Source organism: Mirounga angustirostris, unplaced genomic scaffold (genome assembly GCF_029215605.1).
Source record: "Mirounga angustirostris isolate CCGP_5_RB_7025 unplaced genomic scaffold, mMirAng1.0.hap1 SCAF_13, whole genome shotgun sequence".
Classification (NCBI taxonomy): Eukaryota; Metazoa; Chordata; class Mammalia; order Carnivora; family Phocidae; genus Mirounga; species Mirounga angustirostris.
In genome coordinates this window covers 85,639,946-85,655,139 of record NW_026991721.1, presented here as the reverse complement: position 1 = coordinate 85,655,139, position 15,194 = coordinate 85,639,946, and the positions used below count along the sequence as shown (strand labels likewise).

The window sequence follows — 15,194 nt, the reverse complement described above, 5'->3', positions numbered from 1 at the left end:
TTGCAGACATACAACTACACAAAATACATAAAATAAAGAACAAAATAAATGAAGCCTGTACAATGAGAGCAGCATAAAGAGAGTGAAATAACATGCCACAATGTGGGAGAAAAGTGTTTTCAGCTCATATACAAAAACAATAAAGGACTAGAGGTAACATGAAAGAACATCTAAAATATATAAAGCATTCCCATGAATGAGTAAGAAAATTACAAGCAAATCTATAAACAAAATGAGCAAAAGACCTGATCTAGAGTTTTAAGAAACAGAAATCTCAAATGCCCAATAAACATTTGAAAAGATGTTCAACTGCATTAGAAATCAGGAGACTGCAGATTAAAATACGAGAGAAACTTACATCCCCATCAGATGGGTAAAAATTAACAAGTATCAAACAACCAAGAGTTGGCAAGGATGTAGAATAGCAACTCTCATTTACTGTTTAGGGGAGTAGAAATTTGTAAATCACTTTAAAAGTAGTTTGGCTTTACTTAGTAAAGCTGGACATGTGGATCTGCTATAACCCTGAAATTCTTTTTTTTTTTTTAGATTTTATTTATTTGCGAGAGAGAGAATGAGAGACAGAGAGTATGAGAGGGAGGAGGGTCAGAGGGAGAAGCAGACTCCCTGCCGAGCAGGGAGCCCGATGCGGGACTCGATTCTGGGACTCCGGGATCATGACCTGAGCCGAAGGCAGTCGCTTAACCAACTGAGCCACCCAGGCGCCCCATAACCCTGAAATTCTATTCTTAGGTATATACCATGAGAAACTCCTGCATATATGCACCAGGTTATGGGTACAATAATGTTCACAAAGGGCCAAAACTGACCACCCCTATTTCAAACAAACAAAAAAGAACAGATAAATTACTTGTGTCATATGCATGCTATAGATTAATATACAGTAACAAACTGAACCAACTATAACTACAGACATCTACAGGGATCAATTTCACAATGTTAAATGAAAGAAGAAAGAATACACTCAATAATGAAGCCTACCAAGGTTCGATATTTCAACCTATCCCCAGTGCCCCTGATCCTTCTTATCATGTTCTACCTTTTTACCATAGCTCTTATCTTCTTGGCCATCCTCTGTGCTCTTTAAGAATGCATTTTCAGTTTTGGTTGTGATTATTGCTCACTAATACGGCCAAAGCACCTACAACAGTGCCTGGTATAGAGTGCTTGCTCAATAAGTATTTGCTGAATGGACTATAATAATTCCAATTATTTAAGTTCAAGAACAGGCAAACTAAACACCATATTGATTAGAGATATAGATAGTAAAACTATAAAAAATTATAATGAATATTATAAAAGTCATGGTATAAGTAATCTTTAGGGTAGAGAAGGCAAATGCAACAGAGTAAGGACACCCAGGAAATTTCTCTCTTAGCCTGGGCTTTAAAATGTACACACATATATATATATATATAATATATATATATACACCCATGCATATGTTTATAAACATATATATTTATACACACACTATACCTCACAATAAGAAAAATTATTGAAAAAAACCTCCATTAGTACATCTCCCCCACACCATCCCACTTCACTCCTACTCTGATTTAACCATCATTACTCTGACCCAACATAAGAGTCAGGGAATAACTAGAATCCTTCATGCTAGAAAACAATGGCAAACTTTGTCTAGGAATCTAACAGAAATGCTGAGATTTATACTGATCCTATTATACTATTTCCACTTGAAAGGAGTCATCAGGTATCAAGTATTAGTCAACAGAAGAAAATAAAAGTTTTTAAATCCACCACCAAGACATCAATAGAAAAAACTACTTCTAAGTGTTACCTCTCAGGTACGTAGATTTAAAAAAAGATAGAAAAGAATAGAGATATAGATATATCTTAATTCAGTATGTAGGAAATATTTCAAATATACCTGTATGCTGCCAAACTCAACGTTCTCATAATGGAAATGTGCACATTCAGCCATCTTCGGAAAGTGACCTTTAGTGAAGGGTAACCTGAAGTACATGAAATAACTAAGTGAGATGCAAGATACTGGAATACTCAAAATTACTAAGCCTAAGGAAAAAATAAAATGGGTTGGAGAGCTCATGCAAGCAAAACTATTTAATAAGCACATGCGCATGAGCACACATATATCCACACAAACCTTTCCAGAAATACAGTAAATCAAACAAAAATTACATTTAGTGCACAGATCAAAACCAAAAAAAAAAAAAAATTAAAAAGCATGACTACACTTTCCTATCCTTGACCCAAGGCAAGGCCCATAGAAAATCTACGATTTCAGTGAATGTTATGAAAACTGTGAAGAGCCAACTTCTAATCAGAAGCAGCATTCCCAACAAAATACAAAACCAGATTTTACCTGTGAATGTTGTCGCAGCCCATCAGTCCTGGATTAGTGGGTCTGGATGCAGAATGAATATTTTTATCTTTGTCTTTTCTCTATTTACAATGAAAACATAGCTGCCTAACCCTCTAACAGGTGAAAAGATGGTTTTTCTGTTTTTGTTTTTTAATACCAGCCTAATGGGATGGTGGGGGTATTCAGGCTTCAGTGAGAAAGTATGGAATGTTTTTTCTGTTGAAAACTGAAATAGGATGATACCTTCAGATATTTTATGTAAGAGTCAACTACTAGCATCCAACAGGCTTTCTCAAAGGCAGAGCTGAGATACAGCAATCTCATAATTCAAACAAAAAAGTTGATTTTTCTAAATGAATGAGAGCATGTAATAAGGGCACCAAGACAGACACACTTTGATTGTTCCTGCTGAACAAATGCGATCTAACAGCCAATGACATAAAGTTGTTGCAAGAACAAAATTAAAGTATATTTTTAGACAAGGAGATAATCTCCAAATCTATTCCACTAATTGCTAAGTCATAATTTAGGCTTACAGTATAATTTAATGTATGGACAGTAAGAGCATATTTAGTAAGAAATCTAAAGAAAAGTTTTAAGAACTAAAAAACTGACTCCCATTTATAAAAACTCATTTAAAACCCACTGTAAAATTATACTTACTTTTTCACATGTTTAACCTTCATACTGGCTGTACCGCCACATGTCTTAAGACTAAGATCTCCAGGAATCTCTGGAACATCGGCTCCTCTTGCCTTAAAAAAAAATAATAAAAACAAAAGATTTAGGACTATTCCCTTAGTATAAATAGGTTTTAAAAAGCAGATTATAATTTTAATGGTTATGCTGACTGAACCAACAGCAATACATACTAATAATCTTTTCTTAAAACTATAATTTACTTGAGTCTTGATTACTAAGAATAAGGAAAAACTATTCACCTAATTCAAATACTTTACTGCATAAGAAAAAATTTTCTGTGAAATATGAATTATTATACTCTTATAATCAGGTTTCAAAATCAGCTATTATATTATCTGCCTCAACACAAACTAAAATCTTCCCCAGGGAATTGGAAAAAAATAACATTGGTTACAGAATTAATAAAAGCTAAAATGGCAACAGAACATAATTAGAAGATCACAACATGCATTTCTCACACCAAAAGATAGGTAACATCTATATTATACTTCCAGCTTACTCTTTTGTCTGCCACAGTTTTCAGACAGGATTTTTTAATTCTAGTGACACATTTCAGCTGCATGATTTTAAAAACAAACTGAGGGATCAGAAGGGTCTTCATATTCTGGGCAAAATAAACCGTAAATCCTAGTATCTATCATAAACAAATTTACAATATATTATCTATGATTTGTAACAGAAAAACTGAGTTATTATAGCCAATGCCACAGGATGCAATAAGGAAGAATAACATGGGATGAGTAGTTAAAATGACTTGAGGAGATTCGCAAAGAAGATGTATATATAACAGAATCCTATTCAACCATAAAAAGGAATGAAATCCTGCCACTGGCAATAACATGGATGGATCCTGAAGGCATTATGTTAAGTGAAATAAGTCAGAAAGAGAAAGACAAATACCAAATGATCTCACTTATATGTAAAATCTAAAAAACAAAAGAAACCCCAAAAACAAAAAAACAAAAACCAAACTCACTGATTCAGAGAACAGATTGGCTTTTTGGGGTACAGGGGGAAGGGCTAACTCTAACTCTAGACTCTAAAAATGTGGTGAAACTGATCATGTAAATGACATCTTAGGTTGATAATATCCTAGATGAATACTGTGTACTTTAAAAATTATGAGTGAACAATATATTTTTAAGGACAAAAGGAAAATATTTTCCCCTAGTCATTCATTCAAATGAAAAGACTTCATCACACAGTATTTTGCAACAACCTAGATCATCTTATTTTGCTAAAATAACGTGTAACAATATTCTTTCATCTTTTATGAAGTTTGTGCACCAAAATTTACCTGACATAAAGAGGTTTGCTGTGCTTAAATTCTTATTAAAATTTCTAATAAAGTGGGTTTTCACTATTTATTCTGTAAATTATTCATAAATTAACTTAAAAAGGGTAACTGGACATAAACACAGCAGAAGAAAAGATCAGTGAATTTAAAGAAGTAGCAAGAAAACAATGGGCAAAAAATTGTTTGGTTTTTAGTTTTTGTGTGTGAAAGAAAAAGACCATAAAAAAAAGTCTCAGTGACATATGCAACAATATAAAGCCATTTAACACACATGTAACTGGAAAAAAAACAAAACCATACATGTAACTGAAGGTGAAAAAACGAGAGGAAAATGACCTCTCTGGGGATGGCAGGAGGGGGATTAAGAAGGAGAAGAGGAATAGAAAAAACATTTGAAAAAAATAGATTAAAAAGTTACAAATTTTATGATGATTATAAACACACTGATCCAGAAAACTTCATAAATCCAAAGTCTGATAAACACTTAGGAAATCACACAGGGCCTATCATAATCAAATGGCTGAAAAAAAAGCACTGATAAAGAGAAAATCTTAATAGCTGCCAAAGGGAAAAAAAAGAATATATATTACATTCACAGGAATAAACAGAATAAAAGCAGAAATTTTGGACTAAGCACTTTCAACTGCTTTTTTAAATACGTGTCAACACAGAATTCTACATCCAGCAAAATTTATTTCAAAAAAAGAATGTGAAGTTTCCAGCCTCTTCCACTATTTACAATAAAAACTCTAAAGATAACAAAATGAAACAAAATATGAACATGCAACTACTTGAGAGCTCTAGAAAATTTAATGAGGCAGGTAGATTTGGAAGCACAGTCAAAACCTGAAGAGTGATTACAGTGGCATTGTGCTTCTGGTTTTCCCCCACTCTGTTACTTCCTGGATTGACCTAAGAACAGGCTGAATCAGGGTATAAGTAACAGGTAGGGTCAGCAAAACTCTTAGGGAAGTCCAACTTTCTGGCCAAAGGACTTGAAAACTGCCCCTTGAACGTGGGGAAAAGAGCCAAGAGATTTTTTTTTTCCCTCTTTGATCTCTTCCAACATGGCCCAAGAACAGACCGGACACCATTTCAGCTGTAGCATGGGCATGTAAGATCCTGAGTGAAAACCCTTCTTCTGAATAGAGAAACAATTAAAAAAGGACGCTGTTATATAAAGATTGTAGAGATAATCCTTCTTATTTTTTTATTTTTTCTCTCACTACTTAGACCTAACAGTAGCCCAGTCAGGAAAAAATATGTGCAATACCAGAGGCTAAAACTCTTGGACAACTCCACCCTTCCAGTCAGAGAAATCAGGAAAAGTATCCTTTGAGAGCAGTGTGTACAAAATCCCTAACAAAGATAAGAGTATAGCAAAGGCTGTAAAACTGAACTGATGCTAAAACCACCATCTAAGGAAGTCTAGAAAGAAAGTTCAATCTGAACCCAACCAGGCCGATGCCTGATAAGACAAAAAAAAAGTCAATATTCTCTAGAGGATGTTAGTGGAGTCAGTCTCACAACACAATATTCAAAATGTCCATGATGTAATCCAAAATTACAAGATACACCAAAACCAGTAAAATATGAGCAATTCCCAAAGGAAAAGACAATCAAGAAATGCCAAATGTGAAATGAAACAGATGCTGGACTTATCAAAGACCTTAAAACGGCTATATAGAATAAACACACTGCATTAGATATTGAAACTAATGGAAAGACAAAAATTCCTTGATGAAAAATGTAAACCATACAAAAAGATCAAATAAAAATTTCAAAACTGAAAAATGTAGTATCTGAAATAAAAACTACTGACTTGGCTCAATAGCAGAATGGAAATGATAGAGGAAAAGAGTCAGTGAACCTAACAGACAAAAAGAAACTATGCAATATGAAGAGCATATATTTAAAATGTTTTAAAAGATTGAAAAATATGAACAGACCCATAGATACCCAACAAGAAGAAACACTGTCACAGGAAAAAAACCTATTTGAAATAACTCTAATTCATGAAAATATAACAAATATGTTAAAAGATACATGTTAAAGATTCAAGATCAGCAAAAATAAAACAATAAAATCAAACAAAACCGCAAAACAACACATCATAATCAAGCTGTTTACAACCAACATAAAAGAAGTATCCTGAGAGCTGCCAGAGAAAAAAAGGCATATTATATAGAAAGTAATAAGAATTGAAATGACTGGATTTCTCATTAGAAACCAAGAAGACCAAAAGACAGTGGAACGACATTTATAAAATGTTGAAAGAACTCTCAACACAAAAAAACTACATCAAGTGAAAATATCCTTCAGAAATGACATAAAAATAAGGTCATAGTCAGATTTTTAAAAATTAAGAGACTCTGTTACCAGTAGATGGGCTCTAAAAGAAATGCTAAAAAAAAAAGCTCTTTCTGTAGAAGGAAATGGTATCAGAGTAAAACATGGGTCTTCTAGCACAAAGGAAGAGCAATAGAAATAATAAATGATTAGGTAAATGTAATAGATCGCTAATCTCCTCTTAAGTTCTTTAAAATACATGTGCCAGGTGAAAGCAAAAATTATAACACTGATCAATGAATGTAGATGTAATGCTTATAAGAACAGTATTAAAGGAGAAAGATAAAGGAACCTACATGGTGGTAAGGTTTCTATATTCTGCTTGAAGTGTAAAACAGTAATTTTAAGTAGAATATAAAAAGTTGGGAAAATGAGACCAACAATAGATTAAAAAAAAAAGAAAACACCATGATGAGGTAGATCCCAGGAATGCAAGACTAACCATCTGGAAAGAAACTCAATGTTTTGGGTTTGAATTTATTTCAGGAATACAAGAATGGCTTAATAACAGAAAATCTATTATTATAATTACTTCAAATGGCAGTAATGCAAAGTAATAGATCTCAAATAGGATACATCCTCCTAGAGATAAAGGGAAACAACATATATTTGCATTATTCTTTTGAAACTATTAAAAGTAGAAGATGAAAGCGAATAAGTAATTGCTAACGTCATTAAAAATCTAAGTCATTAAAAACTTAGGTGAATTCAGCATAAGAGATACAAATATAAATCAAGGAAATTAAGTAGAAGCCCTTACCATTTTCCTCTTTTTTGGTGGTGGGGGGTTCTGACTAAGGCTGCTAGAATGATCGAACAGGCAAATGCAGAAGGTACACCAGAACTTAACTACTGCCAGCATGTAGCTGAGTCTTCTGTGATATACCCATGGATAGAATTTTAAAATCGTAACTCAATATTAATACGGTTAGACCAATTTGGAGCTGGTTTAAAACTCAAATATTGTTAAATGTCAATTATATGGCAAATCACTATGAGACAGGAAGAAGGCAGCAGATCACAGGGCTTTTTTATTCCTAAATTTCTCAAGATTTTTATAAAAGATAAATGAAAACATATGACATATTCATCAAATTTATAGACAGAAGAAACCTAGAAGGGATACTAACACTCTGAGTGACAGAAGTTGAAGAGATTTTATTTTAACACGCTGCAAACACAAACTAAAATTACTATAAAGTTCATCAAGAACAAACATTTAAAGCCCTGAAATTATTTTCAAAACTCAATTTCATAAGTATGACTGGGGGGGGGTGGTGAATGCTCTTGTCTGTTTGACAAGAATTCATGTAACAAGATCTAAGGACTGTACTTGACCACAAGCTAACTATAAGCCACAGTGTATCTTCACTGGTAAAAAGTTAACAGAGTCTGAAAAAATGTGGCATCCATAACAAGGACAGTCAGTACTTGTTTCTCCATAATCGGAACCAGTTAAACCACATAAGGGAACATTTCATCCATTTTAGGAAAACATTATTTGATACTGAAAACATACAAAAATAGGAACTGGCAATGCTTTATCCTCTGCTTTACTTCTCCATAACCCAGAAAAATATTCCACCATTCCTGCCACTGGTACAGATCTTCAAAGAATCTTCCAAATGGCTATTACCCTGATCCCAAATCCAAGTAAAGCTCTCCCATGACTGGGTTGTAACTGAAGTGATTTAACAGTAGTGTAACACATGGTGTTCTGATATAGAACCATAAAGCTGGCTACTTCTAAAGTCAGCCCCAACACAACGTTGTTGAATCTGTGTGTGTGACTATCTTCTCCCGAAGTCTATAAAGACCATCTTAACAGATACCAGCAGAATGCTAACAGGTATTACAGATTTTTAACTAAGGAAAAAAATAGGGTATGAAAAGGTATTTAACATACAATCAGAGCACTGAAAGAAATCTCATTCAGCCATTCCATAGCAGAGGAAACTGAAACCAATAAAGAAGAAACAACATGCCACAGTGCACTAGTCACAGTATTTAAACTGAATCTTTATTACAAAACCTGCTACATTTAATATAGGCATATGGAAGAAAAAAGGTTCAAAGACAACTGATTTTTTAAATGAAAAATTACGAGAAACAGCTTTTCTTCTATCAAAATATGAAAGACTAAAAATTTTTAAGACTGAAAAGATATGGCACAAAAGATACTAAACATTACTGCTTAGAATATGAATTAACAAAAGTTCTGGTAAGTAATGTGGGATCTTCATACTCTTTAGATAAGTTAGTTCCCCATAAGACAATAGCAAAAAGAAAAGACAAATTCATCATAAAGATATTCATCAAAGTGAAAAATATAAAGCAAATTCAAGGTCCTAATAATTAATGAAACATCAAACAATACCTTCTATATTATAGGGTATTATTTAGTCCTTAAATTTCTTTTATATTAAGAGTTTTCACTTAATACCAATTACAACACATGGTATACATAAATCTCTCCCAATCATAAAAAAATGTATAGTTTTATAAATTATTAGTGGTTTTAAATCTCCTAGAATATTTGTAATTTCCACCAACTAAGGTTAACACAGGAGTTAACTATACCATGAAGCATATATAACAGAAAAACTATGCAACACTGTGGTAAGCAACATTCTAAAGAAGGACCCTTCCCCCAAACTCCTGCCAAGATTCCTACCTCCTGGTTATTCAAACACGAAGCTAGGTCATGATAGGAAGAGATTTTTGGGTGTAATTCAAGTCCCAGGTCAGCTGATCTTAAAATAATTGTCTGGACTAATCTAATCAAAAAAGCACTTCAAAAGCAGTTTTCTCCAGCTGGTAGCAAAAGGGAAAACCAGGAAGATTTAAAGCATGATAAGGATTTGAGGTGCTGCTGCTGGCTTTGAAGCCTGAAGTGTCCAAGCGAGAAGGAATTCAGGCAGCCTCTAATAGTAGAAAACAGCCCCCCGCTGACAGGCAACAAGGAAACTAGAACCTCAGACCCAGGAACTAGAACAATTCTGCCCACAACCTAAATGAGGTAGAAAGCAGATTCTTCAGTCTTCAGATGAGAGCCCAACCCAGCCAACACCTTGATTTCTGCCTTACAAGACCCTGAGCAGAAAACCCAGTTCAGCTTGCCCAAACTTGTGACCTACAGAACTGTAAGACAACAAATGAGTATTGTTTTTTAAGTCCCTACATTTGTCATAATTTCTCACACAGCAATAGAAAATGAATACTAATAATGTGGATATTTAAGACCCTAGAAATTCCTAAATGATCCAGGCTTTAAGTGCTCCTTTACCTCTCATGCAATTAAAACTCTCTCTCTTGGGGCACCTGGGTGGTTCAGTCAGCTAAGCAACTGCCTTTGGCTCAGGTCATGATCTCAGGGTGGTGGGAATGAGCTCCACAGGAGAGCTCCTTGCTCAGCAGGGAGTCTGCTTTTCTCTCTCCCTCTGTTCCTCCCCCCAGCTCGCATGCTCTCTCTGTCTCAAATAGATAAATAAAATCTTTAAAAAAAAATAAACAAACAAAACTCTCCCTCTCTCTTCCCAGGACTGTGATGCAAAGCCCCAGGAGCTTTTGCTTTCCAGCACTCCCAGTCTCCACTGAATGTGCTGACTTCAGTACTCTCCCAAGACAGCTGCTGAAACTCACAGGAGTATGCTGCTCATGTGAAGCAAAGCCCTGGAAGAAAGTGCAATTTCTGCAGGTGGGGTTGGTAGCCAGTGGGAGGTACACAGATCTGATTCAGTTTAACAGCCATCTCCCCTTTCTCCCTTGCAACCCATACTTCAGTGTGCATGCCACAAACTGTTCCATACCCATTTTGCAGCTCTCAAGACCCTCATTCAGGGCACCTGGGTGGCTCAGTCGGTTAGCACCTGCCTTCGGCTCAGATCATGGTCTCACAGTTCTGGCTCAGGTCATGGTCTCAGGGCTCTGGGATTGACCCTTGTGTCAGGCTCCGTGCTCAGAAGGGAATCTGTTTCTCCCTCTTCCTCTGCCTCTACCCCCCACTTGTGCTCGCATGCTCTCTCTCTAATAAATAATATCTTTTAAAAAAAATGACCCTCACTCATTTCCCCTACAAAGAAGAAAACTTAATTCCTTTCCTTCTCAATGGCAATATTTTTATTCCCCTTTCACAGGTGTCCCTACACTATGTCCACCAGCCAGATCTCTTCCTTCCAGTGAACCAGCCAACTCCTTTACCTATGACACTTTCCATAATGTACAATGGGGAATACCCAGTTTTCCCTTCACTGCAGCACCTTAATAATAAGGCAGAATGCATATGTTCAATGGGAAGAAAAAGATACAAAACTATATATTGTTTACAAGTATAAAATTATATTCCCAGACATGATGGGGAAAAGAGAATATATTAACAAAGCAATATTCTTTGAAAGCAGCAGTTTGGAGAAATCTGTAGAAGAAAATCGTGTTTATATGGGTGTTAAATTAGAAACTCTTTGCATTGAAAGAAGACACAAAGGAAATATACCAAAATAATCTCACCAGTGTGGGAAATGGAATTATGGGTGAGTTGCTCTTTTTTTCTCCTATTTCCACATTTTCTACATATGCATGTTTTTTTGTTTTTTAAAGGAAGAAAGCTTTACTGAGAAAAAGAGAGAGGGAAAGAGAGAAAGCGAGCTAGCTACCTTCTTCCACCTCTGCATGTTACCTACCTTACAGCAACCATATGCAAATGCATAACAACCCATTATAACTAAATGAGATTAGATATTCAATATAATTCCAATAGACAAAAGTGGGTATTCACATTTACAGGCAATTTAGAAAAGAACAAGAGTAAAAACATATTTATGATGAGATATACCCATGTTCTAGTAATAAAATGGATTTTTTGATCACTGAGCTAAGTCATGAGTTAATGTGGTAGGAGCTAGAACCACGGTGGAGATGCATCTCAAAGCAGAAAAAGAAGGAGAAATAACTGGTCTTCTCCCCTTTTCCTGCCCTCCAGTCTTCTATCAGTGCCTCCAACTGGCCAAACCCACCCAGAAGCCTGCTGGTAAGAGAGCCTAGGAAATGTAGTTTGCAGGCATTTGCCTCCTACAATAGAGAAAAAAGCAGAAGGGCAGGAAATCCCAAACCCAGCTTCATAATATTCCTTACTAAATAATGAAGATATCATTGTATTTATATATAATTCCAGTATGTTGTAATATGAGTGATTTTATATAAAATCTCATTTTCACAAGGTAGACAAATAACATCCGTATTAACACAGAGGCACATACACATACATGCACATTCCTAATCATCTGAATAAGCAAGATTGTAATACTAAATCTCTACTGGGCGTAAAAGCAAACTATTCAAAATGAGTAGTTAATACTTAAGAACAACAAAGGTAGATCTGAAATTGCTATAGAAAATCAACAGTATCACCAAATAAGCATTCACAAAGGACATCAAAATGCAATCAGCATAAGAATAAATTGTTATCAAAATGACCCCAGAATGTCCTTTTCTTCAAAGAACAAAAAATCCCAATACAACATATGTGAGGGGAACAGAAGCCTAGATCACAATCTTCTTTATGTACAAGGCTAGGGAAAAGCATGTAAAAATAATTCAGGGGAAAAAATGGTAACTTTCTGCCACTCTTCACTTTTTTCCTTTAGCAGACTCAAATTTTATTTATTATATTCTTTTTATTACTTGTATTCAGAATTTGAGGGAAGGCACAACAGCTTTAGACTAATGTTATAAATAACATTTCATCAAAATGATGATGAAAATAACACTTCTGCTTAAAAAAGAGTAGTAAAGGGAAAAATATTTGGCCTCTTAAATGGGAAAAAAAAAAACTGTAGGAGCTATCCCTATGTTGGTAGAACTGTATGCATATACAGATAGTCTCCGACTTGAAATGGTTTTACTTACGACTTTTTGACTTTACAATGGTACAAAAGGAATGCACATTCAGTAGAAACCATACTTTAAGTTTTGATTTTGACTTTTTCCTGGGCTAGCGATATATAGTACCATACTTTCTACTGATACTGGGCAGCAGCAGTGAGCCATAGCTCCTAGTCAACAACAGGATCGTGAGGGTAAGCAATGGTTCTGTACCCATACAACCATTCCGGCTTTCACTTTCAGTATAATATACAATAAATCCATTGAGATATCCAACACTTTATTATAAAACAGGCTTTGTGTTAAATAATTTTGCCCAACTGTAGGCTAATGTAAGTATTCTGAGCACATTTAAGATAGACTAGGCTAAGCTATAACGTTCAGTAGGTTAGATGTATCAAATGCATTTTCCAAAAAAAAAATGCATTTTCAACTTAAAGTATTTTCAACGTACAATTGGTTTATCAGGATGTGACCCCATCATAAGTCAAGGAAGATCTATACATATACATATGCATTACAATCTACATAACTGAAAAACCAAGATTTGAATATGAAATCCATTCTGTTAAGAAAAGCAAATGGGACTGCCAGTGTCCATTCAACCATAGTTTCACCACAGGACACACGTGGAACAAATCTCTGAAATGAAAAATGTTTATAGAGGCTATTAAATTTTAATTGGTCTAAGTATTATTCCTTTCTTACAAAGGAACAAGAGACAATAAGGGGAAATGTAATAATAATTATCCCAATACCATGGAAAAGCTAAATCTGTTAAATCTACCATATATTATGTTGAACAACAATATCACTAAAATGATTTTTTTTTTTGAGAGAGGGAGAGAGTGGAGGGAGGGGGAGAGGGAGAGAGAAAATGTTAAGCAGGCTTGCGGAGCCTGAGTTGAGGCTCAGTCTCACAACCCTGAGATCGCAACCTGAGCCGAAATCAAGAGTTGGACGCTTAACCAACTAAGCCACCCAGGTGCCCCAATTCTTAAAGAGTAAGTATATTACCAAAAAATTAAATTAACTGAGTTATCTGTGTGAATATTTTCAAAAGAATTTTGATACAACAAAATACCCTTAATATTAAATAATTTTCTTCGCTTATTTCCTCCAACATAGTATCCAGAACTGAACTTCTAACGTGCAAGTGCTAAAAAGACCTTGGAACCAAAGGAGGCAGGTAGATTTAAGTACAAGGATAACTCCCAAAGCATACAAATAACCATCAAATAAGATCCAGGAGTAAACTATATAATTATTCCTATTTAATTTTCTATTTTGAAAGGGAACAACTGGGTGAGATTACTAAAGCAAAAAAAAAAAAAAAAAAAAAAACCCTATGATTTTAAAAAGTGATTATAAAATTAATTCCTTCACAATGAAGAAGTTGCCTTAAAGTTCAATTCCACTACAAAAGAATGTCTCTTCAGAGAAAACCAATTAAGAGCAAGAAAAAAATTATTCAGGGAACATTTAAAATAATTTAGGAAAAGTTATCAGCAAGATCCATTACTATAATAATCACAAATCCTCCAGCAGGCAACATCTGGTAAATCAACATAAAAATAAAAACAATGACATATGAGCAAAATTGTTAAATATTCTGAAATATATACTTCTCTATAATGGAGATTCATTCTTTCTTTCATCTCACTCCCATCTGTCCCAATCATTAAAGATAATCCTCCTTATTCAGCGAGTATTTTATTTGCTGAAAATACAGGATTCCAATGTTGTAAATAAATTTATCAGATATTTTCTATTAAGGTTCTTAGGAAAATCTAAAAACAGTATACTATTACCTTTATAGAGACTTTGTTCTGGTAAATTATTGCTAGTCTTCAGTGCTGCTAGAAAATAATATTGATCTGTTTCTACATTTGAATTTTGTACACCAGATCTACTAATAAAAATTTGCATGTAATATTTAAATATATATTATAAAACATAAAATACAAGTTCTTTCTGAAATAAGGAAAGGTATGAACAAAAGAATAGTAGAAGGGAAGAAAGAACCACAAATGAGGGAGACACCTCATTGGGAAACTTCTATTAAAGAAAGAAATAGCAAGATTCTAGACTATCCATGACACTCTAGTTGAGATCTATAAGAATCATTACTCCTCCAACTGCACGTTTCATGTACTTTCTCCCTGAATGTTTCCTAAGTTAAAAAAATTTTATGAAAAGCTATATAACAAATTCTCTCAGTAAAAGTAACATCCAGATCACTAAATGCCTTAAATAGCACAATATTTAGAATGTACAACTGACCCTTAAACAACACAGGAGTTAAGGACTCTGACCCCTTGCACAATTAAAAATTGAGTATAACTTTTGACTCCCCAAAAATTTAACTACTAAGAGCCTACTACTGACCAGAAGCCTTAACAATAACATAAATTGTCAATATTTTGCATGTTATATGTATTATATACTGTATTCTTACAATAAAGGAAGCTAGGGGAAAATATTATTAAGAAAATCATAGGGAAGAGAAAATATATTTACAGTACCAGGTATTTATCCAAGAAAATGCACACAGAAGTGGATCTGCGCAGTTCAAACCCGTGTTGTCCAAGGTCAACC

General features: G+C 34.4%; 1 protein-coding gene across 3 annotated transcripts in view; it reads right to left on the bottom strand.

Annotated features, from left to right (window-relative positions):
* Nucleotides 1-15,194, bottom strand: part of ARHGAP32 (Rho GTPase activating protein 32) — a 314,482-nt gene that overhangs the window by 169,503 nt on the left and 129,785 nt on the right. For 2 of the 3 annotated variants that reach the window (XM_064577227.1, XM_064577230.1), the window contains exons 3-4: nucleotides 3,032-3,123; nucleotides 1,913-1,997 (exon numbers count right to left, since the gene is read on the bottom strand). In XM_064577227.1, the coding sequence (XP_064433297.1) occupies nucleotides 1,913-1,997; nucleotides 3,032-3,123 (177 nt within the window). Of the gene's footprint in view, nucleotides 1-1,912; nucleotides 1,998-2,368; nucleotides 2,411-3,031; nucleotides 3,124-15,194 lie in introns of all 3 variants that reach the window. The other variant, XM_064577229.1, reaches the window with a different exon arrangement.